Source organism: Acinonyx jubatus, chromosome C2 (assembly GCF_027475565.1).
Source record: "Acinonyx jubatus isolate Ajub_Pintada_27869175 chromosome C2, VMU_Ajub_asm_v1.0, whole genome shotgun sequence".
NCBI classification, from domain to species: Eukaryota; Metazoa; Chordata; class Mammalia; order Carnivora; family Felidae; genus Acinonyx; species Acinonyx jubatus.
In genome coordinates, this window is record NC_069384.1 from 145,136,949 (window position 1) to 145,164,268 (window position 27,320).

At 44.1% G+C, this 27,320-nt stretch overlaps 1 protein-coding gene across 3 annotated transcripts in view; it reads right to left on the reverse strand.

Moving 5' to 3' along the window:
• Window positions 1-12,031: 12,031 nt before the first annotated feature.
• OSBPL10 (oxysterol binding protein like 10) overlaps window positions 12,032-27,320 on the reverse strand; it is a 305,981-nt gene continuing 290,692 nt past the window's right edge. For all 3 annotated transcript variants that reach the window (XM_027040852.2, XM_027040851.2, XM_027040849.2), the window contains 4 exons: window positions 19,288-19,474; window positions 17,369-17,551; window positions 14,464-14,617; window positions 12,032-12,146 (listed from right to left, as the gene is read on the reverse strand). In XM_027040852.2, coding sequence (XP_026896653.1) covers window positions 12,102-12,146; window positions 14,464-14,617; window positions 17,369-17,551; window positions 19,288-19,474 — 569 coding nt within the window. In that variant the 3' untranslated portion in view covers window positions 12,032-12,101. The remainder of the gene's footprint in view (window positions 12,147-14,463; window positions 14,618-17,368; window positions 17,552-19,287; window positions 19,475-27,320) is intronic.

The following is a 27,320-nucleotide window of genomic DNA, read 5'->3' on the forward strand; positions in this document are numbered from 1 at the left end:
CCACCATTAAAAGGTTGAAGCTTCCCTCGTGGGAGCCCCAGAAGCAAAAGAGAGCTGCACCAAAATTTAAGAAATAGTGGCAGAAAACTTCCCAAATTTGAGGAGAGAGATGAAGGTACAAATTCAAGCAGCTCAGTGAACTCCCAAGTATGTTAACCCAAAGGAACCCACAGACCACACCAAAAGACACATTATAATCAAACTGTTGAAAGCAAAAAGAGCATTTTGAAAGTAGCAAGAGAACAGTGATTTGTAACATAAAAGCGACTGGATTATCAGTGGGTTTTTTAGCAGAAGCTTAGGAGGTCAGAAGCAGTAGTGCTGAATGAAAGTAACTAAACCAAGAAACATTGTCAACACTGTCCTTCAAGAATGAAGAAATTACAAGATTTCCACATAACAAAAGCTGATGGAGTCCATTATTTGCCCTCCAAGAAATGAAGTCTCTTAAGTAGAGATAGAAGGCCTTAATAACTCAAACATATACCAAAATACACAGGTAAACACAATATGAAAACCAGTATTACAATTTTGGTTCTCTTCTGAAGGATTTAAAATGCATAAAATAATTATAAATCCATGTTAATGGATATACATATAATATGTAATTTGTGAAATTAGTAACAGAAGGGTAAAACTGTAAAATAGAATTTTTTATGTGACAGAAGTTGGTACTAATTTAAAATAGATTGTGGTTACCAGAGAGATTACAGAGAACATCTTAAAATTATAACAAAGAAAACTAGGGAACAAAAATAAAAGAAAATGAGAAGAAAAATGTAGCAGTACAAAAAATTAAATACAAAGGAAGATAAATGAGAAACAGTGAAGCTGTTAAGATACAGAAAACATAACAAAATGGCAAAGTCAGTCCTTATCTATGATTACTTTAAATAGATGACATTCCCAATCAAAGGCAAACGCTGGCAGGATGAATTTTTAAAACAGGATCCAACTATATGCTGTCTGCAGGAGACTCACTTTAGATCTATGGACATATGCATTCAACGTGAAAGGATGGGAAAAACAGTTCATGCAAACAGAACAGGATTGGCTGTAATATCTGACAAACTAAGTCAAAAATTTGCAAGACACAAGGATATCAAAAATTGATAAAATTAATTTGCTAATAAGATATAACTTACAAAACATGCAAGCACCAAATATGAGAGTTCCAAAATATATGAAGCAAACATTTACAGTATTGAAGGTAGAAATAGTCCTACAATAAGAGACTTCAGTACCCCACTATTAATAATAAAACAACTATGCCAGATCAGTAAAGAAATAAAGTCTTGAGCAACACTGTTAGGCCAACTGGACCTAGCATACAGATCATTCTACACAATAAGAGCAGAAAATTCATTCTTCTCAAACGTGCATGGAACATTCTCTAAGACAGACCATGTGCAAGCTCATAAAACAAGTCAATAAATTTTAAGACGAGCCATACAAAGTATCTTTTCCAGTCACAATGCAATGAAACTAGAAATCAGAAGGAAAACTGGGTAACTCTTAAATAGTGGGTCAAAGAAGAAATCACAAGAGAAATTAGAAATTTCATGTCTCAAGACATGGAAATAAAAACGCCAAAATGGGATGCTGTGAAAACAGTGCTAAAAGGAAATATATAAACTGTACACACATTTGTAAAGATCAAATACCAACAATCCAACTTTGAGACTTAAGGAACTAACATAATAAAACTACTAAATCCACAACTAGCAGGAAGTATTAAAAGATTAGAGCAAAAATAACAGAAAAATGAAAAAAATGGTTCTTTGAGAAGATCAACAAAATTGAAGAACCATTAACAAGACTAAGAAAAAAATCAAATGAAAGTGGGGGCCATTACAACCAATTTTGTAGAAGTAAAAGGATTATAAGAGAATACTATGAGCAACTGTACATCAATAAATTGTCTAACCTAGATGAATTATACATCAATAAATTGGACAAATTCCTAGAAACATTACCTACCCAAGACTGAATCACAAAGAAACAAAATATGAAGAAGACCTATGTCCAGAGAGAGACTGGATCAGAAATTAAAAACCTCTTGTGAAAAGCCCAGGACCATATGAATTCTACCAAACATTTAAAGAATTAGCACCAATCCTCAAACTCTTCCAGAAAACTGAAGAGGGAACAGTTTCTAACTCATTATAGGAGGCTAGCATCCTGATACCTAAGCTAGAAAAGGGTACTACAACAGAAAAATTATAGAATATCCCTTATGAACATTGATTCAAAAAATCCTCAGTGATCGCAAATTCAGTAACCTATTAAGAAGACTACATATCATGACAAAGTGGTGGGATCCTTCGAATGCAAGGATGGTTCAAAATATGAAATCAATATAATAAACCACATATTAACAGAGCAAAGGGGGAAAACACATCTCAGTAAGACGCAGAAAGACCATTTGACAAAATTCAACAAACCTTTCATGATAAAAACACTCAACTAGGAATAGAAGGAAGCTATCTCAACATAGTAAAGGCCATATATGAAACCACAGCAAACATTACAATGAAAGATTGGAAAATTTTCCTCTTAAATATCAGGATACCAGCTTTGCCACTTCCATTTATGTATTGGGAGTTCTGTCCAGAGCTATTAGGCAAGAAAAAATAAAAGTCATCCAAACTGAAAAGGAAGTAGTAAAATTGTTCACTAAAAAACATTTTATATCTGGAAAACTCTAAATAGGTTCTGCACAAAATTGTTAGAATAAATACAGCAAAACTGCAGGATGCAAAATCAACACATTAAAGTCTTGTCTAGGCATATTTCAGAGATGCTACAGTTTTAGCTCCAGACCACCGCAGCAAATAGCTCAATAAAGCAAATCAAATGAACATCCTGGTTTCTCAGTACAGACAAAAGTTACACTATGCTGTAGTTTTACCAAGTGTAAAATAGCATTGTGTCTAAAAAACAAGCCACGTACCTTAACTAAAAAATACTTCTTGCTAAGGAAATGCTAACCATCTGAGCTTTCAGGAAGTACTAATTTATTTTGCTGGCAGAAGGTCTTGAAGATTGGAGTGGCTGTGTGGCAATTTAAGACAGTGAAGTTGGCTGCATCGATTCGTTCACGAACAATTTCTCTGTAGTATTTATTGCTGTTTGATTTTACCCATAGAACACTTCAAAATTGGGAGTCAATTCTTCTTAAGCCTTTCCATTGCTTTATCATCTAAGTATGTGATATTCTAAATCCTTTGTCATTTCAACAGTTTTCACAGCGTCTGCACTAGAAGTAGATTCTACCTCATGAAACCATCCACACGATTGTTTGCTCATCTGTAAGAAGCAGCTTTTCATCCATTAAATTTTTTTCATGAGATTGCAGCAATCCAGTCACATATTCAGGCCTCACTTCTAATTCTAGTTCTCTTGCTATTTCACCACATCTGCAGTTACTTCTACTGAAGTCTTGAACCCCTCAATATCATCCATTAGGATTGGAATCAACTTTCAAACTCCTGTTGGTGTTGATATTTTGACCTCTTCCTATGAATCATGGATGTTCTTAATGACGTCTAGAATGGTGAATGCTTTTCAAGAAGGTTTTCAATGTACTTTGCCCAGATCCATCAGAGGAATTGCTATCTGTAGCAGCTATAGCCTTACAAAATGTATTTCTCAAATAATAAGACTTCAAAATTAACATTACTCTTGATCTATGGGCTGCAGAACAGATGTTAGTAGGCATGAAAACATCTTGTACATCTCCATCAGAGCTCTTGGATAACTAGGTGTATTGTCAATGAGCAGTAATATTTTGGAAGGAATCTTTTTTTCTGAGCAGTTCTCAATGATGGGTTTCAAATATTCAGCAAACCATACTGTAAACAGATGTGTTGTCATCTAGGCTTTGTTGTTCCATTTCTAGAGAACAGGCAGAGTAGATTTAGCATAATTCTTAATGGCCCTAGGATTTTTAGAACGGTAAATAAGCATTAGCCCCTAACAAGGGTTTCATCCTGTCCTTTGAAGCTTTGAAGCCAGGCACTGACTTCTCTCCTCTAGGTTTCAAAGTCCTAGATGGCATCTTCTTCCAATAGAGAAGTCTGTTTCATCTACATTGAAATCTTTTGTTTAATGTAGGCGCCTTCATTGTCTTAGCTCAGTTTTCTGGATAATTTGCTGCAGCTTCTACATCAGCACTTGCTGCTTCACCTGGCACTTTTACATTGTGGCCTTGGTTTCTTTTAACCTCATGAACCACTCTTTGCTAGCTTCAAGCTTTTCTTCTATAGCTTCCTCACCTCTCTCAGCCTTCCTAGAATTGAGGAGAGTTAGGGTCTTTCTCTGGATTAGGCTTAAGGGACATTGTGGCTGATTTGATCTTCTGCCCAGACCACTAACACTTTCTCCACATCAGCAACAAGGATTTATTATCATTTTTCTCTGGAGTAGCACTGTTAATTTCCTCCAGGAACTTTCCTTTGCATTCGTAATTTGGCTAACTGGCACAAAAGGCCTAGCTTTTTGGCCTATCTTGGTTTTCAATATGCCTTCCTCACTAAGTTTAATCGTTTCTAGCTTCTGACTTAAAGCGAGAGATGTGTGACTCTTCCTTCCACTTGAACGCTCAGAGGCCATTGTGAGGTTATTAATTTCAACATTGTTCTGTCTCAGAATAAGGAAGGTCCAACGAGAGAGAAGGAGATGGGAGGTGGGGACACAGATGGTTGGTGTAGCAATCAAAACACACCCAACATTTATCCATTAAGATTGTCACCTTACTGGGTGCAGTTCATGGTGCCCCCAAACAGCTACAATAGTAAGATCAAAGATCTTTCATTACAGATCATAAGTATAATAATGAAAAATTAAAACATTGCCAAGAATTACCAAAATGTGATACAGAGACACAAAGTGAGCAAATGCTATTGGAAAACTGGTGCTGAAAACCCTACCTTAAGCAAGTCTGCCATAAACCTTCAGCTATAAAAAATACTGTATCTGTAAAGCACAATAAAGCTGAATGCAATAAAATAAGTGAAAACTACAAAACATCTCTGAAAGAAATGGAAGATGAAATAAGTAGATCAACAGGGTTAAAAATGGATTGAAAAACGAGATTTGTCAATACTATGCAAAGTAATCTACAGAGTCAATGCAATGCCTATCAAAATTCCAGTGATGCTTTTAACAAATATAGGAAATTCCATCTATAAGTTAACATATATAGCTGTTACTCTATAAATTAACATATATAGGAAACTTCCTATGGAATCTCAAGGGACCCCAAGTAGCCAAAATAATCTAGAAAAAGAAAAATATTGAAAGTCTCACTTCCTGTTTGCAAAATTTACTTCCTTCCAAATTTACTACAAAGATAATACAAAGATACTACAAAGATACACTACTTCAAAACAGTGTGATACTGGCATAAATACAGATGCAGACTAAGGTAACAGAATGAAGAGCTCAAAACTGAAACAGGAAGAAATAGAGAATTTGGACAGACCCGTAACCAGTAAAGAAATAGAATCAATAATCTAAAGCCTCCCAAAAAACAAGAGTCCATGGCTGGATGGCTTTCCAAGGGAATTCTACCAAACATTTAAAGAGTTAACTCCTATTCTTTTGAAGCTGTTCAAAAAATAGAAATGAAAACTTCCAATCTCATTCTGTGAGGCCAGCATTACCTCGATCCCAAAACCAAAGGCCCCACTAAAAAAGAACTATAGACCAATATCCCTGATAAACATGGAAGCAAAAATTCTCAACAAGATACTAGCCAACAGGATCCAACAGTGCATTAAAAGAATTATCATGACCAAGTGGGATTTATACCTAGGATGCAGGGCTAGTTGAATATTTGTAAATTAGTGTGATACATCACATTAATAAAGGACAAGAACCATGTGATCCTCTCAGACACAGAGAAAGCGTTTGACAAAATACAGTATCGTTTCTTGGTAAAACCCTCAAGAAAGTAGGGATAGAAAGATCATACCTCAAGATCATAAAACAAGTTCTTTTTGAACTTGTTGAGGGCTAATTTGTGACCCAGTATGTGATCTGTTCTAGAGAATGTTGCATGTGTACTCGAGAAGAATGCGTATTCTGCTTTAGGAGGAAATGTTCTTAATGTTTCGAATGTATACGGAAGACCCACCGCTAGTATCATCCTCAGTGGGAGAAAACTGAGAGCTTTCACCCTAAGGTCAGGAACAGGACACTACTCTCCCCACGGTTATTCAACATAGTACTAGAAGTCCTAGCCTCAGAAATCAGACAACACAAAGAAAAGGCATCCAAATCGGCCAGGAGGAAGTAAAACTTTCACTCTTCACAGACGACAGGATACTCTATATGGAACATCCAAAAGATTCCATCAAAAAACTGCTAGAACTAATTCATGAATTCAGCAAAGTCCCAGGATATAAAATCAATGCCCAGAAATTGGTTGCATTTCTATATACCAATAATGAAGCAGCAGGAAGAGAAATCAAGGAATCAACCCCACTTACAATTGCACCATAACCCATAAATACCTAGGAATATACCTAACCAAAGAGGTAAAAAACTTTCACACTGAAAACTATAGAAAGCTTATGAAAGAAACTGAAGACACAAAAAAATGGGAAAATATTTCATGCTTATGGATTGGAATATTGTTAAAATGTTGATACTACCCAAAGCAATCTATATATTCAATGCAATTCCTATCAAAATAACACCAGCATTCTTCACAGAGCTAGAACAAACAATCCTAAAACCAGAAAAGACCCCAAATAGCCAAAGCAATCCTGAAAAAGAAAACCAAAGCTGGAGGCATCACAATTCCATACTTTAAGATGTACTACAAAGCTGTAATCATGAAGACAGTATGGTACTGGCACAAAAACAGACACTTAGATCAATAGAACAGAAATGGACCCACAAACATATGGCCAACTAATCTTTGACAAAGCAGGAAAGAATGTCCAATGGAATAAAGTGTCTTCAGCAAATGGTGTTGGGAAAACTGGACAGCAATATGCAGAAGAATGAACCTGGATCACTTTCTTATGCCATAAACTCAAAATGGATGAACGACCTAAATGTAAGACAGTAAGCCATCAAAATCATCGAGGAGAAAGCAGGCAAAAACCTCTTTGACCTCGGCTGCAGCAACTTTTTACTCAACATATCTCCAGAAGCAAGGGAAACAAAAGCAAAAATGAACTGTTGGTATCTCATCAAAATAAAAAGCTTCTGCACAGCAGAGGGACATTCAGCAAAACTAAAGGCAACTGATGGAATGGGAGAAGATATTTGCAAATGATGTATCAGATAAAGGGCTAGTATCCCAAATCTATAAAGAAGTTACTGAACTCTACACCCAAAAGACAAATAATCCAATGAAGAAATGGCCAAAAGATATGAATAGACACTTTTCTAACGAAGACACCCAGATGACTGACACATGAAAAAATCCTCAATATCACTCATCATCAGAGAAATAGAAATCAAAACTACAATGAGATACCACCTCACACCTGTCAGGACGGCTATAATTAACAACTCGGGCAGCAACAGATGCTGGCGAAGATGTGGAGAAAGAGGAACCCTTTTGCACTGCTGGTGGGAATGCAAACTGGTGCAGCCACTCTGGAAAAGAGTGTGGAGTTTCCTCAAACAAAAACAACTACCCTACGATTCGGCAATTGCCCTACTAGGTATTTTTCCAAAGGATACAGGTGTGCTGTTTCAAATGGGCACATGAACCCCAATGTTTATAGCAGCACTATTGACAATATCCAAAGTATGGAAAGAGCCCAAATGTTCATCGACAGATGAATGGATAAAGAAGATGTGGTATATACATACAATGGAGTATTACTGGGCGGTCAAAAAGAATGAAATCCTGCCATTTGCAATAACATGGATGGAACTAGAGTGTATTATGCTAAGTGAAATTAGTAAGAGGAAGACAAGTATGTGACTTCACTCATGTGGAATTTAAGATACAAAACAAATGAAAAGAGAAGGGAAGCAAAAATAATATAAAAATAAGCAGGAGGATATAACATGAGAGACTCTTAAATATAGAGAATTGAGGGTTGCTGGAGAGGTTGTGGAAGGGGGATGGGCTAAATACGCAAGGGGCATTGGGGGGGGGGGGACACTTGTTGGGATGAGCACTGGATGTTACATGTAGGGGATGAACCAATCACTGGATTCTATTCCTGAAATCATTGCACTGTGCCTAACTAACTTGGGTGTAAATTTAAAATAAAAAAAGGGTACCAATACCACTCAATGGAAAAAGGAGAGTCTTTCTAATGAATGTTCCTAGAAAAATAGGATATCCATATGCTAAATAATGAAGGTGGACCCTTACTTAACACTGTATACAAAAATTAACTTAATGGATCAAAACCCTAAACAGAACAGCTAAAACTATAAAATTGTTAGGGGGAAAAAAGCTTAGAGGAAAAGCTCTATGAATAGATTTGTCAATGATTTCTTGGATAGGACAATAAAAGTACAAGCTACAAAAGAAAAAGATAAATTGACTTCATCAAAATTAAGTACTTTTATACATCATGGACCCTGCTGACAGGGTGAAAAGGCAACCTACAGAATGGGAGGAGCATATATCTGATAATATCCAGAATATATTAAGAAACTCCTACAACTCAACACCCAATTAGAAAATGGGCAAAGGACTTGAAAAGACATTTCTCCAAAGAAGATATACAAATGGCCGATACACACGGGAAGATGCTCAACAACATAACTAATCATTAGGGAACTGCAAATCAAAACCACAATGAGATGGCACTTTACACCCATTATGATGATTATTATAAAACAGAAAAAAGCAAGTGTTGGGGAGGATGTGGAGAAATTCAAACCCTTATGTATTGCTGGTAGGATTCCAAAATGGTGCAGTCACTGTGGCAAGCAGTATGGCAGGTACTCAAAAATTAAACATGGAATTTTCATATGATACAGTACTTCTACTTCTGGGTGTGTATATCCCCAAAAGAAAAGCAGGTTCTCAGATACCTGCACCCCCATGTTCATAGTAGCATTATTCACAACAGCCAAAAGATGTCAACAGCCCAAATGTTCATGGATAGGTAAATAGATTAACAAAATATGGTATATATACATACAATGGAATATTATTCAGCCTCAAAAAAGAAATTCTGATGAACTTGGAACACATTATGCCAAGTAAAATAAGCTAGACACAAGAGGACATGTATATAATGATTCCACTTATATGAGGTGCTTACAGTAGTCAAATTCATAAAAACAAAATAGAATGGTTGGTTGCTAGGGGTTGCAGAGATGGAGGGTAGGAGTACAGAGTCATTGTTTACTACATACAGAGTTTCAATTTGGGAAGATGGAAACTGGAGATAGATGGCCGTGCTAGTTACACAATAATGTGAATGTATTTAATGGCATTGAACTGCATACTTAAAAACTACTAAAATAGTAAATTTTGTTACATATTTTACCACAGTAAAAGAATATAAAGTGTAAATTCAAAAAAAGAATAGGAAAGTGAACAAATAGAGCAACTCGTAACATAGATTGGCCCATAAACGAAATGTTAGCTCAAATAGACAAAACCAAGCGTGCTCTTTATAACTACACATAGAATGTGTGGGGGTTTAAAAAATGCACAAACATAATAATAATAATAACAAAAACCACAATTACTCCAAGAATCAGGACAGTGCTATTGCCTCTATGGTCAAGGAGGGGGATACAATTTTTTAGGGACACGAAATGTGTCATTTAAGGTAAGCAGTAGGTATATGAGTGTTTATTCTTGGAACTCTAACACACTTTATAGAAATCTTCTGTATATATCTCACAATATTTTATATTTTTATTTACAATTTTTTAATGTTTATTTATTTTTGAGATAGAGTGTGAGTGGGGAAGGGGAAGAGAAAGAGGGAGCCACAGAATACAAAGCAGGCTCTAGGGTCTGCACTGTTAGCACAGAGACCAATGCAGGGGTCAAACTCACAGGTTGTGAGATCATGACCTGAGTCAAAGAAAGATACTTAACTGACTGAGCGACCCAGGTGCCCCTATATTTCAAAATTTTAAAAAACTGCAAACCGAGGGGCACCTGGGTAGCTCAGTTGGTTAAGCGTCCAATTCTTAGTTCCAGATCAGGTCACGATCTTGCAGTTTTGTGAGTTCAAGCCCTGCATCAGGCTTTGTCCTTGCAGCATGGGAACTGCTTGGTATTCTCTCGCTCTTTCTCTGCCTCCCCAATTTGCACTGTGTCTGTCTCTCTCAAAATAAATGAACTTTAAAAAAATTAAAAACTAACAAAAAAACCCCCTGCAAACTGAACCCTCTCCCACCAAAACCAGAAAAGTGAACTTTGTCCATATTTACTTCCCAGACGGTTTATACTTTGGTGTAATGGAAGACTGGAAAAATCTAAAACACACCACAGTGATTATTTTTCAGTCTTCTCATTGAGGATTTTTTTCCCCTTAAAATACCATCTATTCTGCTTTCCTTCTCACAAAGTGGTTCCAGATTTAAGACTCTGAACCTGAACAGGCCTATCATTAGGACTTCGGCTGGTACTAACGGCTCACAAAACATAACATTCACTAGATAGGAGTTAAATGTTCTTAGGAACTTTCAGAACATTTCCATAAATAATGTTTATCTGGTAGATTTTAAAAATGTATTTAAAACGCTGTTTTGATAGAAATACGATTGCTGTTCACACCAAATTGGCAATATCCAACCAATAAAATTTGAGCTGAGTCAGAGCCACCAATTCCAACTGACATTTTGGATCCCTAAAAATAAAATACACACACACAGGCAGGTACAGTACTTAATCGAAATATATTTGTCTAATATCTACAAAGTGAACAATTGTCTTAAGAAAGCAGACAAAAAGGCACAAAATTAGTATTACTACAGAGAAGCATTCATGCTACTGGGTTTTATAAATATTCTGAGTGGCACAGTAAAAAATAAATTAAGCACTGAGCAATAATCAAATACTTCATTTTCCTTGCTGTATATTCTAGTCATGTCTTGACCTCATTTGTAAAGGCAGAGGACTGAAATTCAGCTGAAACCATGGAACACTTACATAGTCTTTCTGTGTGTGTTATTTAATCACAGTGGTTTTCCTGCAGAGTTTGGGTCAAACAAGAGAGGCGCACTTAAAAAATCCACAGGACATTCTTTTCTCTTTCCCCAAACTAAATACAAAATTGAGGCTGTGGTTGTGCAGTTCTGGATATGGATGCGTGTATTTAACTTCTAAAGCCCTTTTTCATCACAAAAGTAGTGAAGTCTCTGTATGACTTGGTTTCTACTGTAAAAGAAGCATTACTAATACTTTGAGCATGAGAAATTGTCAGATTTTGGGGCAAGTAGACAGGAGGAATATTCCAAGGTGGGCTCGGTCCTCCCAAAGGTGCTCCATCTTGGAAGGCTCTGGCATAAACCTTTAACAGCTTCTTGCCCACTCACCATTCAGCAGGAAATAGCAGTTTTTCTTTCTTAAGGACAAACGAAATGCTGAAGTGGACAGGGAGGTGGGAATCACAACAAGAATTGTGAAGTAACAGCCACCTACACTTCCACCAGGAATGAGCCACTTTCTACCATATGGACATCAACTGGGCCATGCCAACTCACCTTCGTTTTGACAGGAGTTGACTACCCGAGAGTATTTTTGTGAGTGCAAAACATTTTTGGCAAAGTGAAAAATAGAAAACTTCAAACCTCGTTGATAAAAAGGAGCTCATAATTACCCACTTAAATCTTGGTTAAGTGCAGTATTTACATGTGTAATAATACCCAGCAGACATGGGCATATAGTGCATGTGTGTGTGTGAACATACAGTGTACTGGGAGCTCACACACAAACTGTATACACACATGCCCCAAATGGCTCTTGAATAAATCCAATCCACTAGTAGTTTGGTGGTGCATTTTTCACAGTATATAAGTTCTCTCTCAGGTACCATTTCTTGAAGGATAACAAGAGGTCTCCGTGAATGCCAGCAGAACCTTGATACTGAACCACTTTAATTCCTACAAAAAACAGAGCTATTTCTGAAAGCTGCACCTCCACCCCATCAGTGTGCCTTCCAAAGAGGATTGAAGTATACCCAGCCGTCACCCTGTAAGAGAAAGAAGGAGACATTTTATGAAGACCTCTCTGCTGGGCAAGGGGAGAATCAGAGGTAGCTCGCAGCCTCTGCTACGTTAGAAGCCAAGTCCCACACAGAGCAGTGCTCCATTAGCATCTGTTCAGGACTGCCACTAATACGTGTGTGCGTCTTGTTCTGGGAGCTCACCACCACACCACGCCGGCGGTCTCGCCACCCCTCCTCAGCCCGGCTGCTTTGTGAGACAAGATCTTCACATTTTGGCATGTCAGGAGGAAAACCCAAAAAATAACTAAGATTAACCAAAGAAGGGGGGCTTTGTCGGGTTACATCATATAAGATTAGTTGGCCAAAAAAACACCTTTGAAACAGTGGGACAAGAAAGAAAAAGAGGGTGGTGCAATGAACGGACACGAGAGAAAAGGCAAGGCCTGCCTCTGAGGAATTTTTCCTGATCAGTGATGTACAGCCCACCCGCCTGGAGGGAAGTGCCCAACCACGGCTCCCTGCAGCAGGAGGTGGCCACGAATCCGCACACGTGAGTAATGACGCCAACCAGCAGAAAAGGGCGAGTGTCAAAATGTACACAATCTGGGGCTTGACTAGAAGGGAATGTGCCAAATAGTAACAATTCTAGTATTGGGATGATTTTTATTCTTTCCATATCCTCAAGTTTTCTGTTACGAACATACTGGTTTTCCTTAAACCCAGGAAGAAGAGCTGTGCTTTTGTTGTTGTTGCCTTTTAGGGTTTTTGTGTGTGTGTGTGTGTTTTTGTTTTATGGCCAACTTTTCACAAAAGCCAGGCAAACTGGATCCACCACACAGAAGGGTCCTTGAAGCATTTTTTAATGGTTAATTTTATGTGTTAACCTGATTCACCGTGGTGCCCAGATGAAACATTCTGAGTGTGTCCATGAAGGTTTCCAGACGAGATAAGCACTCAGTAAAGTTGATTTCCCTCCCTACAGTGGATAAGCATTATGCAAGCCTTTGAGGGTCTGAAAACCAACAAGGTAGAGGCAGGAGGGACTGACCCTCCTCTTTCTGTTCTGCCTCCCTTCTTTAGTTGGGATTGCTCATCTCTTCTGCCTTTGCACCAGCATTTACACCACTGGCTCCCCTCCTGGGTTCCCAGGCCTTTGGGCTGGGGCTGAATTATACCCACTGGCTTTCCCAGGGTCTTCATTCAGCTCTGTTGTTTCTCTGGAGAACAGATTCACCTCACCGAGGCAAGGCTTCCAGACGTGGTTCCCGCTCAGAGTCTCATAAAGGCAGTCTGCTCAAGCAGGCTTCCTGTCTGAATCGGAAGCCAACCTCGAAGTCTCTGTTCACCCACAGCCCCAGTTGCTGCCTGGGGGAGAGCAGCAGCTGCTTCTGCTCCTGAGCGTAAGGGCATCTCAAAGTCATTAACACCCCCATCAGCCCTCCTGCTACACAGAATAACCCTTCCTTGCAGCACAAGTCGGACAGTAGCAGTCCCGGGGCCAAAGAAAGCTTAGACAGATCTCGACTGGCTCTATGTTTAAACTGAAGATTCCTTGATACCATGTGAATATCAGATTTGTCATAAAAATTCAGATTTGTGGCTTCTTGTGAAGAATTAGACCGTCGATGACCACCTGGAGGTTAAATGGTATCCGGGCCCTTCACAGACTCTTGTGTCTGCACCAGTCCTCACGGGGGTTTCCCTCAACAATGCTGCCAGGCCCTGAGGGCCTGCGTTAAAAGCTGTGGCTCCTTACCCTTCCATCGTTTGCAACTCTGTTCTCAGGATGCTCCTCAACTGCTCCACAAACAACTTTAGAAGCATAAGAGCCTCAACCGGGCACATGGTGCCTTGCCCTCTTGCCCAGTGGGTGGGCAGACTGGCGGAGATGACTGCCTTGCGGTGTCACTTCTCCGGGCGACAGTGGCAGTTCACACCCGTCCCACTTGGCCCACGGGAGGCAGGGCTCCGAGAGGGCGCTTGTTCTCAGTCATGAAGGTCCCAGTCCCCCGGCTGTGCAGACAGGCTGTGAGATGCTTCACGGCTAATTTGTCACTGATGATAAAGTAGCAGGGGCTGTGTTTGTTGTTTCTGTTTTTTTAATAGGACAGCATCCAGATCTGCAATCCCATTCATTCCTTGCCCCCCTGTCGGGCTGACAGGCTATTCTGATGGAAGATGTCAGAGGGAAGTGTCACAGGACAGCCTGGCCCAAAGCCAGAGCCAAGCTGCCCCAAATCTTCCCAGGACCATCCTCATTCATACAAACTGCTGCATTAGCAAGACCGACCCATCCGCCCCTCACCTGGGACAAGTCCCCAAAGACAGGTGGCAGAGTTACCTCCTGGATAAAATACTTGGGCCGCCATGGTGTGTGCAGGTTCTCCCGCTTCCGCTCCTCTACCCGCTGCTTCTCCTCTAGGAGCCGCTTCTGCTCAGTGGCAGCATCAATGTCCCCCAGCCGCAGGTATCTGGTCACCTCCTGCCAGAGGTTCCTGGAGACGCATGGAGGAGAGGAGGTGGTCAGACAGGGACAGCTCGTTTGGCAATGACAGTTCTCAGCAAGGGGGCCAGAGCTGCGGCGGGGAGGGCATCTGGGTGGGCCATCTGTTAGGGCTAGTTCATTCCAGGTGCCTCAAAGACCTCTAGAGCCAGGATTTGAACCCAGGGCCAACAGGCCCCAAGTTTCCACTCTCCTCTTATCCTGAGCAGCATGACTTTCTCAGGGCTGAGTGTCTAGGAACTGAATCTAGTAATAGGAGGAGGAACCAGTATTAATACCACTGCTGTTACAAACAACAATAATAGCAGACACTTTCATTGCATTTATCATATTTCTAACATTTTACATATGTAAATGCTCATTTAATCATAACAACCCAATGGTATAGATGCTATATTCCCATCTCCATTTTAACGAGAAAGACAAGATCCATATAAGGTGAGGTGTCCAAAGTCAGCAAACTGGTAAATACGAGCGATGGCTGCTTGTTCCCAGGGGATTCCACCGTTAGGAGTTACAGACAGGGCCACGTGGGAGTGTGCGTTTATGTGGTAGGATCCATCATCTCCCCCAGGTCTACACAGAAAATTACTTCTCTGCCTCACTCACTCATTCATTCGCTGCAGAAGGCAGCCTAGATTGGCTCCTGATGTGCAGCTTTCCGCACCCTCAGGAATGTCCCAGGACCATCCCTGATTCATACTCCATTCTAGAGGGTGAGGAAAGGGACTGAGGCAAAGCGAGACACCATCACCCGTGCACTTCCTCACGTAAATGCATCAGGGCCACTTGGGATTGTGCATAAAAGGAACTATCAGAATTCTCAGCAGCGAGGATTCCCTCCCTGAGTGGGGCTAACAACACCTCTGTGGCCAGGAGTAAGCAGACACTCTGTAATTAGATCCAGGGCCAGAGAATGCTCCCACAGTGGATAGCCCTGACCTGTCCATGAGAGGGCCTCGAATAGCAGGAAGCCTGGAGTGTCAGATGATTAAGCTGAGAAAGGCCACACAGGGCTGCCAGCAAAGTGGGGACAATGAGCAGCCCCTTCTGAGGGGGACCAAAATTAGGCAACTGACAAGGGTTAAGCTCCCACTGGACACTCAGCCTGCCCACCGGACCTGCCCTGAGCCCCACCGTACAGAGCCCCAAGGAGAATAATGCTCTCACTCCAATTTTACAGCAGGAGAAACTTCTGGGAGAAGCTGGGCACAAGGACATCTCAGGTGGGGGTGCTCTCAAGGGCAGGACCTCCCATGAAGAGTCACTTCATAAGCTGGTGGTCCCAAATTTAGAGGGGAGAGACCTCTAAAAGAGGTCAGCAAACATTTTCTATAAAGGGCCAGGCAGTAAACATTGTAGGCTTTGTAGACCATATGGTCTTGATCACAACTGCTTAAATGCTATACAAAGGCAGCCATAAACAGTAGGTAAATTAATGATCATGGCTGTGGTCCCATAAAACTTTCAAAAAATCAGCCACGGCCTGGACGTGGCCCATGGGCCACAGTTTGCTAACCTCCTGGACTAAAAAATAAAAATGGTATATTCTAAGAAGATGCTGCTTCTTCTGAAGATCCATGCAGAAACATCGCACGGATGTTTAAGTGGCTATATGAATACTATATGTATTCATACCATGGAGTAGACATACTAATTGGGTGGATACTCCATAATTTAACCATTTTCCTATGTTGGACAGTTGGGTGTATTTTTTTTTTTTACGTTTACAGTTTTTTTTAATACCCAATTTAGAGGCACCTGGGTGGCTCAGTCGGTTAAGCATCTGACTGGCCATGATCTCACAGACTGTGAGATCAAACCCCGTGTCTGGCTCTGCACTGACAGTGTGGAGTCTGCTTGGGATTCTCTCTCTCTGCCCCTCGCCTGCTCGCATTCTCTCTCCCTCTCTCTCTCTCTCTCTCTCAAATAAATTTTAAACAAACAAGTAAAATTTTAAAATACCCTATTTTATATTTAAAACCTTTTTTGAACTTAAGAATTTTCCTTCAGAATAGATTCCCAAAGACAGAATACAAAATTAAAGTGAATTCATTTGAAGCCACTGATCCATGCAGCTACCCTGCACACATTCTTACTATGAGCATATGACCCAGGGTGTCCATTTTATCACGTCCTTGCCATGGCTGACTTTTTTAAAATAATGTCGCTAATCTGGCGATAAAAATAAAATATCCCACTGCTTCTATGCACAGTTCTTTGATGACTAGCAACTCTGTATTTAATTCTGCAATCAAGCAACAGACCAGTTGAGTTGACAAACTCTTTTAGGACAGGCATTAAAAGCCTACTGTCAGCGGGCACCTGGGTGGACCAGTTGGGTAAGCATCCAATTCCTGATCTCGGATCCGGTCATGATCTCACAGTTTGCACTCATGGCGCAGGGCCTGCTTGGGATTCTGTCTCTCCTTTTCTCTGTTCCTCCCCAGCCTGTGCTCTCTCTCTCTCAAAGTAAATAAATAAACTTAAAAAGTTTTTTTAAAGGCTATCCTCAAAACCCACCCCACACTTAACATAATAACTAAACTGAAAGCTCCAAAGACCCCAAAGGGTCTACCCCTAAGACACATACAGTGGAAAATTCAAGCACCCCAACAAGTGAGAAGAACACTATTCCTGGCCCATTTCCATTCGCTGGGCTTTCAGAGGCTTCTTCTCTGTTCCTCGGGTCAAGTGCTAAGGATCGCTAAGCTGGAAAGAAACAACCCAACCTGACTCCCACCTGGACTCCATGGGCCCCTGCTTCTCCAGAGGTCTGATCTTCTTGGGGTACACTGGCAGTGTGGTCGTATCAATGACTCTGGTTTCTCCGTTGCTGTAAGTGAACTCTAGGGTACCATTCCATTCTCCGTGGGCTTTACAAACAATGGTGTTGGTTGGGTTGTGCTTCACTTCTGCTGTGACCCTGAATTCATGAATGAGTCAAAGGAACATGTTTTCCAAGATTAACAAAACAGAGACTTGCTTCCAAAGGTGTACTCACATTTACAGATTTTTTTTATGAGTTGGCAAGGAGGAGGGATTGCTTTTTGCCATTTTGCTTAATGACTAGCTCTTAAAACTGTGACCTAATATTCTTGATCAGAAAAAGAAAGCATTGGTAGAAAAACAGGTGAGATCTGAATGAAATCTGTACATTAGTTAATAGCAATGCAGCAATGTTAATTTCTTAATTTTGATAAACACACAAAAGGTACATGTTATTATTGGGGTGAAAATCAAGCAATTCAAGAAAAATAAAGTATATACTTCTCCTCCCCAAAATAGCATCTAATAGTGCTACATTTGAACCACCAACAGGTCCTGGGTGTGTACTAAGAACTGTGGGTCAAACAGGACTGACCACAATCCGCCTGAGATCACGTTGAAAAAAGGGGGAAACGTTCAGCCTGGCATCTGCACATTTCCCTGAACGAAGGCTGAGCAAAACCTGGACCCTTGGCATTGAGTGAACAGCATCTTACTCACAGCAGTGGCTTTGAGGGACCACTTTTTACAAGGGGCCTTTGTGGGATCTGTGCCCTCCTCACTTCGCCTGCCTGGTCTGAGGGAGCTCTAGGCCTCCAACTCTGGGAGAAAGAATACCCCCACCTCCCTCACCACCTTCAAGCTTGTTGCATAGAGTAATGCAGTAGAAATGGGAAAGCCTGCTCCAAAGCAGCCAAGTGTGGGAAGGAGCTAAGCTTCTTTCCTTCTAATGGCCCAGCTCAGTTGAACTTAGAATTTTCAACATGGGCTTGGAAGCCTTCTCCCTGAGTCTGAGAAACACCATGGCTGCTAGATGCTGAGGCAAAGGCTTGTGGGTGGCATCAGAAATCTTCTGGTATGTTCTAGAAGGGTATGAGGGGTGCACTGGCAATGTTTTAACAACTGGCTCTCTAAAGGGAAAGAGACCTGATCTGTAGCATTTGCCATGTTCTGTGGTGCCCACCACAGCTGATCTCAGGCTACAGACATGGTCTGTGGGACTGTGGAAAAGCACGTACCATCAGCTCTTGCAAGCCAGCGCATGTGGCTCCAAAACAGCCACCAAAGGCATCCACTTTCCCAGGTGACACCCTGGCATCCTCACATGAACCACACAGAACACTTTCCAAGAAAAAGGGCAAAGATTGGAGCTTGCTTATATGATGCTCTAGGACTATGGCAATAAAAACATCTTAATGCTTCCCTCAAACAGCAGACTTTTCCTTCAATTTCTTTGGATCAGGCTTCCCCAGCTACTAAAAGAAGTAGCCCTGATCTGAGATGATACAGGATTCGGGATTATTTAATGGATCCAACTGAACATGAAATGAGCTCTCAGGCAGTGTCTAAGCTCACAGATGGAACTGCTTCAGAGCAGGGAAACAGACTGTGGCCCGGGAAGGGAAAGGTTATTCTTACAAATGGAAGCACTTCCTATTCTGCTGGTGTGTGTTGTGAATATATCACCAAAGGATTTCACTGTAAGTGCAGAGTGGGAAGGGCTCAAAAAAGCACCGTGTTGAGGGGTGAAAAGAAGAGTACCTCTTTTAAAAAAAGGTCTTTTAGCTTTATCTTGATTTCCAACTCATCCCATGGCTGGAACCCAAGCTTCTAACGGAGGAAAGAAAGGGTATTGTGATAAGGCAAAGACAAAGGCTTCCTGGCGCCTCCTACCTGTGGACTTTCCCTCCGTAAAAAGGCTTTGTGTGGAATATCACTGTCGCTGAGTACCCAGTCTTGGCACAGCTGATGCTGACTTTCCCTCCAAGCTCCACCCATGGGATGGTGAGAATAGACCGAGCATAGGCACTGGGCAGGGTAAACACGTACTCCTCCCCGTGTTCCAGGAGCCTCAGCACACCTCCAGGGAGAGAGGAGGAGAGTCAGACACACAAGAAAAGGGCAGTTAGGGATCAAAAGACATAAAGATGAGAAACCACACAGCTTCCTGCAACAGACATCTTGTCTCCCACTTCTGCAAAGGTAAGCCACTCCCTGGCCACTTATTTATCTCATAACCCTACGGGGGGGGGGGGGGGGGCGGGGGGGGCGGGGAGAAGGACAGACACTGTCCAAGGTGCTGAAAACACAACGGTGAATAGACCCACTTTCTTCCTTCAAGGAGAACAAAAAGGTGGACATTAATTGCCAATCCAGCACAAAACTAACTATAATGAAGGCAGGAGAGAGAAGTGCCCGGTGCCATGGAGACCTTCGGCAGGGGTTGACCTGGAAATAGAATTGTCCCTAAGGAAGGGACGTTTGGGCCGGGGAAGAGTTGAGAAGGTAAAGAGAGGAAGGAAATATTCCAGGCAGAGGGAAGAGTGCAGTGCAAAAGTGCTGTGGTGGGAAGGAGCCTGGTGAGCAGGAAAGGGCTGAGGGAAGGGCCCATGTGCAGAAAGAAAGGGAATAGGTACAGGTGTGCAGACTGGCCGACTCAGCAGACCTTCTTTTCAACTTTGAAATAGCATGTAAATGAGTTTTACCTTTTCCTGAGAGCAAGAGACCTTCGTGGTTCACATGAAATTAGAGAACTCAGACCATACACTGCTCTCAACCTGAGGCAGACACTAGCCACATGAGCAACCCGCCTCTAGATCGTGGGTTCTCTGACCTCGGATCCACGCATTAGGGGTAGAAAGGTCTCAGTCCACTGGAACAATGAAAAACTGTGTGGGTTTCCCTATTTTCTAGGGAAAGGGGCCATAGTGTTCATCAAGTCCCCGAAGGCTGACATGACCATCCTATAAATGCACTAACTCCCAGGGCTGTTGCATAGTTTACGTGCTGCACAAAGTGGCCACCAAGGGTTGAAATCCAGCCTTTGCTTTGGCCTGGCTGGCCAGGTGCCCACAGTGGAGGTGCAGCATCCCACTTTACTCCGAGGCCTGTACAGGCCGGCAGAGGCCCCAAGAACCAGGCTCCAGGCCAAGATCTGTTCTGTGTAAGGTACCTTCTCAGCATCCCACACTCCAGCCCTGGGGCTCAGCGACCTGTGCACGTCCTCACCACTCTGTCCCAGCTCATTCCCAGTCTGACAATTATCTGGTGCACTGTGCATCTAAGGAAGGAAGGTGCTGCCCTTTGGCCACACATGGTCAGTGATGTCCCCTCCCTGGGCCCCCTGTTCCTCCACTGGAAAGAGTGAGGAGTGGTGTCAATGGTGCTCGTGTGTGTTGGCACTTTCTGGCTGCATTCCTGGGGGCCTCCCGACGACTCCATTTGGCAATAATTATCATTTTCAAATAAGGATGAGGAAATGGAAACTCAGGGTAAGTGATGTGGCTGGTCAGTACTTCCCTCTTAGGCTAGACAAGTATCTATATCAACTAGAGCTAAAATTTGTCCACTGAGACATGTGTTTCTCTCAGTATTGACGAGCTTGTCAGGGGGTCTGAGGAGAGATGGGACTTGAACGTAGAGAGCAGTCATACATGTGGAGTTTCTAAAGTCAATGTGGAGATGCATACAAGTATAATTCAACTTGCCCTTGAAAATTCCTTTAATTGGGGGTGCCTGGGTGGCTCAGCCAGATGAGCATGTGACTTTGGCTCAGGTCATGATCTCACGGTTTGTGGGTTCGAGCCCCACATTGGTCTCTGCACTGATAGCTCAGAGCCTGGAGCCTGCTTCAGATTCTGTGTCTCCCTCTCTCTGCGTCCCTCCTCTGTTCATGCTCTCTCTCTCTCTCTCTCTCTCTCTGTCTCTCTGTCTCTCAAAAATAAATAAACATTAAAAAAAATTTAAAAAAGAAAGAAAATTCCTGGAAGCAGCAGCTTCACTCTCCATTAACTCCAGCAAAGTCAGTTCTGCCAACCCACAGAAACAGAGACCTGGTCTGTAAATCCAGGGTGACACGCCCACACGTGTCTAGGGGTCTTGATCACTCCCAGAGTGGAGTCTGGATGTTCAAGAACGTGGGCAACTGCACGAGCTCAGACCATCAGGGAAAAACAGATTTGTGGGTCACTCATAATCCCGTGGACAGGACTGAAGGACAGATGTCACAGAGCATTTAAATCTCTTACCAGGAGTATAACTGATTGTATGTAACATAAACACACAAATAGCATGGCTCCAGTATACCAGATACACTGAACATCACAAGGGACCACCTTCTCCCCGCTTCTCCAACTGGCCTTAGCTCTCATAACTGAATTAATGCATCTCCCTAAAAGCAAAGCGGCAGGCCATCGAATGCTCCCATGCGGACCCTTGTCCCTCCTCCTACCTGGCAGAGAGCAGACTGCTCCAGATGTCTCTCAGGGCCCTGCCCTGTGCACACAGAGGGAGGGACACTGTGTGTGGCAAGAGAAGTACACTTTGCTATGTCCGTCCTCTTCTGATTCAAACCCTTGGAGGAAAATGGCCAGAACTGATAAGAGTTTTTGTTTTAGAGCCCACTTTGTGCCTGACTTCCTCAGATTCGGATGCTTGAGAAGACAGCCTGGGGCAGGTGGAAAATCGCAGCTAATACCAGACACAGGTAGGACACCAACAGGCAAGAAGGACCTGGAGTGAAAGTCGGGAAGAGACGGGTCACCTCGGATTTCCCTCCCTGGCCCAGTTCTACCCGCAAGTTTCTGGTTCCTCCAGGGCCAGCCATTCTCATGGCCTCAGAGCCTGTGGCAGCTGGAGAGGACCCTGGGACCCTGCAGAAGAGGCTGCCATTCCCCAGCCAGCCTGCCTCCCAGGACCCAGAGAAGAAGGCTCCTCGAGCCCCCATCCCTGCCCTCTGTGCTAATGGGCTGCTCGGTAGTCAAACCCTTCCAAGCTGGCCAGTGTGCCCAACAGCACCACCGCACCTCCGATGGCTCTAGTGTCCCCGAGTGGTGAGCTCTTCCAGTCCATAGTCGGGAGTGTCCTGGAGGCTCTCGCCCGGTTACACATCTTGCCATCAGCCTCTCTTCCGACAAGAGCCACACACATCCATGAGTTCCTCCTGCTGCCTCCTCCTGGCCCCATTCACAAATATAAACTTTGTGATGTAGGACCATACAGCTCATATTTTCTTTACCACACACTTACATGGGGAATATGCCACGTTCTTCCTTAAAGACCTGCGTGAGATCTCAGAGGGTCCTTCCACGTCCTCACTCAGCAGCCTGGCAACCTGAACCTCTCTGTGCCTCAGTTTCCTCATCTGTGACACAGGGATGATGGTATGCATACCTCACAAAGCTGTGGTGAGAAGGGGATTCTAGAAGCCCACTAAAAGCATCAGCCTGACACACAGCCAGAATCCCAGAAGCTTCATATCCTAGTTACTCCTCACTCTCCAGAGCCGCTCTCTTGCTTGGTGACCTCGGAGTTCCATTTATTCCATTTGGGAATAAACAGCGAATCACAAAGTGGCAGCGGGTTATGGCATACGGGGGACGAAGAGATAGGTGGGAGGCATCTTCTTCCTCCTCCTCTTTAGAAAACGCTCCTGCAAACCTGAGGTTCACAGAAATCAGTGAGCCCCACGCTGAGCGGGTATGAAAGCACTGGGGGGCGGGGGGAGACCACACTCCTTAGCTCTTCTTTGAATATCCATAAATGTGTGTGTTGCCATTAAATCACCTGTAATTATGCCTTCTCATTATGCTAACTCTTTTTTCAGGGCTGAATAGAAACAAAAAACAAACAAAATAACCCTGTCCTGGGGAACCCGGGTAGCTCAGTTGGTTTAGCATCTGACTCTTGGTTTACGGCTCAGGTCATGATCTCAGGGCTCCTGGGATCAAGCCCCACATCCGGCTCCAGCCTGACAGTGTGCAGCCTGCTTGAGATTCCCTCCCTCCCTCTCTCTCTCTCTGCCCCTCCCTTGCTCATGCTCTTTTTCTCTCTCAAAATAGATGAACTTAAAAAAAAAAAAAAAAAAAAAGGCCTGTCCTTAATATAGAGAAAAGACTATATTAACACTAGACTTACAGATAGGCTAATTAAAGAACTTTCACTGATGAGCCTAGGGGCTGAGAGAAGCCAAAAAATGCCAAATAACCAATACTTCCAAGCCGTGGTTCGTCTTCAAGCTGCAAGACGTTCATTTTAAATCCCACAAATTGATTTACCTAGAAACATAAGGCAAGATTTTCCAACTGATACATTTAAACTAATTTCACACCCGGTCTCAATCTGAGGAACCAAAATATTCCAGTAGGATGCCGCTTCTGGGAAGCACCGAATCAAAGAAAGTCACTCTGGGGAGCTGGTCGTCAGGCCCGATCATGTCGGCGCTCACAAGCACCAAGCCAACGTGTCACTTCTGTCGCTAGAACTAACTGCCTTTCCCTACAGACTCAATCAAGAAGCTGTGCCACGTTACTGGGCTCCAGCTCTGGAGTTTTGGGGGCAGCGGCCACGAGAGCAGCTGAATGCACCTCGGCTCCCTCCCCCACAGCGCCAGCGGGGTGATGGGCAGAGGGGGGCGATGGGCACAGGGGAGCGATGGGCACAGGGAAGCGATGGGCACAGGGGGGCGATGGGCAGAGGGGCCATGCTTCCCCAGGGACAGAGCCACAGGCTGACTGAGCAGTGTCTCCGGCTAGGGGCTCCGAGAGCCACAGCTGAGGGACCTGAGGGGGGGAGGCAGTCTCTGAGCTGCAGCCTAAGTGAATTCAAGTAGTAATAAAGCACTGCATGATGGCATTTTATTGTAGCCAAATATGGCACGGCCTAAAGGCAATACTTTAAAAGACAAGCCCGTGTGTTTACTTACATATAACACTTACAGTGGACCGACCTGAGATCTCATTTTTATTGAAAAAAAAATTTTTTTTTAATGTTTATCTTTGAGAGAGAGAGAGAGAGAGCGAGCAGGGGGAAGGGGCACAGAGAGAGGGAGACAGAGGATCCGAAGTGGGCTCCTTGCTGAGAGTAGAGCCCGACACGGGGCTGGAACTCACGAACTGTGAGATCATGACCTGAGCCAAAGTCAGAGGCTCGACTGACTGAGCCACCCAGGTGCCCCTCATTTTTAAAATAAGGGAATGGAAGGGCACCTGGGTGGCTCAGTCAGTTAAGCATTTGCACTCTTGGTTTTGGTTCAGGTCATGATTTCACAGTTCATGGGACTGAGCCCCACATTGGGCTCTGTGTTGACAGTGTGGAAGCTGCTTGGGATTCTCTTTCTCCCTCTCTCTCTGCCCTTCCCCAGTGCTCACTGCGCTCTCATTCTCTCTCTCTCTCTCTCTCCCCCCCCTCCTCTCAAAATAAACAAAAAAAAAACTAGGGCACCTAGATGGTTCAGTCAGTTGAGCTTCTAACTTTGGCTCAGGTCATGATCTTGGTTTGTGAGTTCAAGCCCCACACTGGGCTTGCTGCCCTCAGTGCAGATCCGGCTTCGGATCCTCTGTCCCCCTGCCTCTCTGACCTTCCTCTGCTTGTGTTCTCTCAAAAATAAATACTTAAAAATAAAATAAAATGAGGGAGATGAAAAAACTGTTACTTCAAGCCCAATCAACAAGTTTATGGAATGTGCTAGATCAATATAAAGAATATGTGAGGAGGGGCACCAGCGTGGCTCAGTTGATTTCGGCTTAGATCACGATCTCATGGTTCATGAGCTCGAGCCCCGCACTGGGATCTGTGCTGGTGGTGTGGAGCCTGCTTGGGATTCTCTCTCTCCCTCTCTCTGCCCCTCCCCTGCTTGTGAGCTCTGGCTCGCTCTCTCTCTATTAAAAAAACGAATAAGTGAGGAAAAGTAAAACATCCTGACTCTCCACACCCACCCCCAACAAAGGGGCTCTGAGTATAGGAACTACAACCTTTTGCTCCGAAATGTGGAGATTCTTAGAAGTATTTTCTGGGAAAAACGAGGATCGTGGGTGTTATGGAGTGCACATTTAATTAATACAAAAGGGGGATGGATGTCGCTGCTTGAAAGGATTTAGGGAAACTTAAGGCCTCACAAGACTGAGCCAACGGTCCCCGGACCCTTCCCAGCTCCATCCACAGCAGGAATACACTGGGTGACCAGGAAGGGCTATATCCAGGGAGGGCCCTTGTAGAGACTCTCTCTACATCTTTCTGATTTCAGCACTCCACTGAGAAGCTCTACGTAGACTTTCCAAGCAAGTAGACGTGGGAGCAGCACATTCTATTTCCGCTTCAGGGATGGCAAGGGCGAGGGCGTTAGGATTTCCCGCCCACGAAGAGCCTTGTCCAGTGCACCCACAGCTGTGCCAAGTGAATTAGAGGCCCCAGACCCCATCGGCCACCTGTGGGGAACAGGGGAGTGAACCCCGAGACACCAGAGGCCTATGCTTTGACACACTGACACTCAACAGCCACCAACAGTAGAAGCAAGTGAAGATGTCTGTTCACCTCAGGGGGGAGGGTGGGGGGCATCGCGGGGGTAGAAGGACCCACCGTTCTCAAGTGAGGTTCCAGAAGAGATGAACGGAGGCCATGTATTCTGCTGGGTGAAGCGAGGAGCCCCAGCAGCACAGGACAGAGCGGGGGTAACAGAGAACGCAGGGGAGAGGGGAGCAGGATGTGCTGGGAGGGAGTGGGACGGCCACACGGCTCTACACCCCCGTGCTCACCACAGCCCACCCCTCAGGTGGATGGCTGGCAAGACATGGAGCTTCACAGACCAAAGAATTCCTCACTCACTAGATTTGCAAACCTCCACATTTACGCAAAATTTCCAGATCTTCGTCCAATGTCAAGAATCCCTGCTTAGGGGCCCAGAGACTGGGGGGCCCCTGCCCTGTACTATTATTTAAGCATCTGTGGTTTTCCGCTGCCTCGACACATGGCAGCAGGCATTTCTGCGGAGCGCAGGGGAGTCCCCAGAAAGGAACCCGAATAGACTTTCTGTACCCGAAAATACGTTTATCCGAAGATACCATCGTCACTGAGCACTTACGCTGGCTAATCACAGACTCGACGTACGTGTGTGTAGGAGGGAGGAAGAGAAAAGTGACAACCCGTCTGTCTCCCCCTAGCTTTGCCCCATGCCCTCGCCACTCCCGCCCCATCTGTCCTCACGGCGGCCTTGGGGAGGCTGCCAAAGCCACGTCCACTCTCCACGGACCCCCACCTCACTCAGGTAAAAGCCCGAGCCCTCCCACGCACCCCCCGCGCAGCCCCCCAGTGATCGGGCCCCTCCTCCCTGACCTGTCCCCTGTGCCCCAGCCACAGAGCCTCCACGAGATTTCTAGAAGACCCCGGCCTCACGCTCCCGCTCCCGCCCCGGGCGTCTGAGCCTTCTGCTGTCTCTGCCTGGAGCACCCTTCCTCCAGCCATCCCCGTGGCTCCTCGCTCACCTCCTTCAAGCCCTTCCTCGAAGGCTGCACCTTGTTGGGGTCTGTCCTGTCGAAAACGGCAGCACCCCCCCCCCCACCAGGCACCCCGCACCCTCTCACCCTGTCCTGCTCTGTCTCCTCGGTGCCAGTGAGCGGTCACACTGCACATTTCCCGCACGTGCCTCGTTTTCTGTGACGCGTGCACAGACGGAGGCTGAGGGCAGGGGCCTCTGTCCTGTCCCCATCGCGGCCGTGTGCCCGGCACCACTTTTCGCAAATGGACGGATGAACGGATCAATGAATGAACAGATCACGGCCTCCCTGAACCGCCCCCGTAAAGATAAGTAAACCGGCTTGAGACAGGTGGCCTACACACGCAGGCGGGAAGTGTGCACCGAAGGCGTGAACTGCCTCCACGCCCCACCTTCTCTAAACAAACGTGTTTCATCCTTGAATAATTCGTTCCGTGGG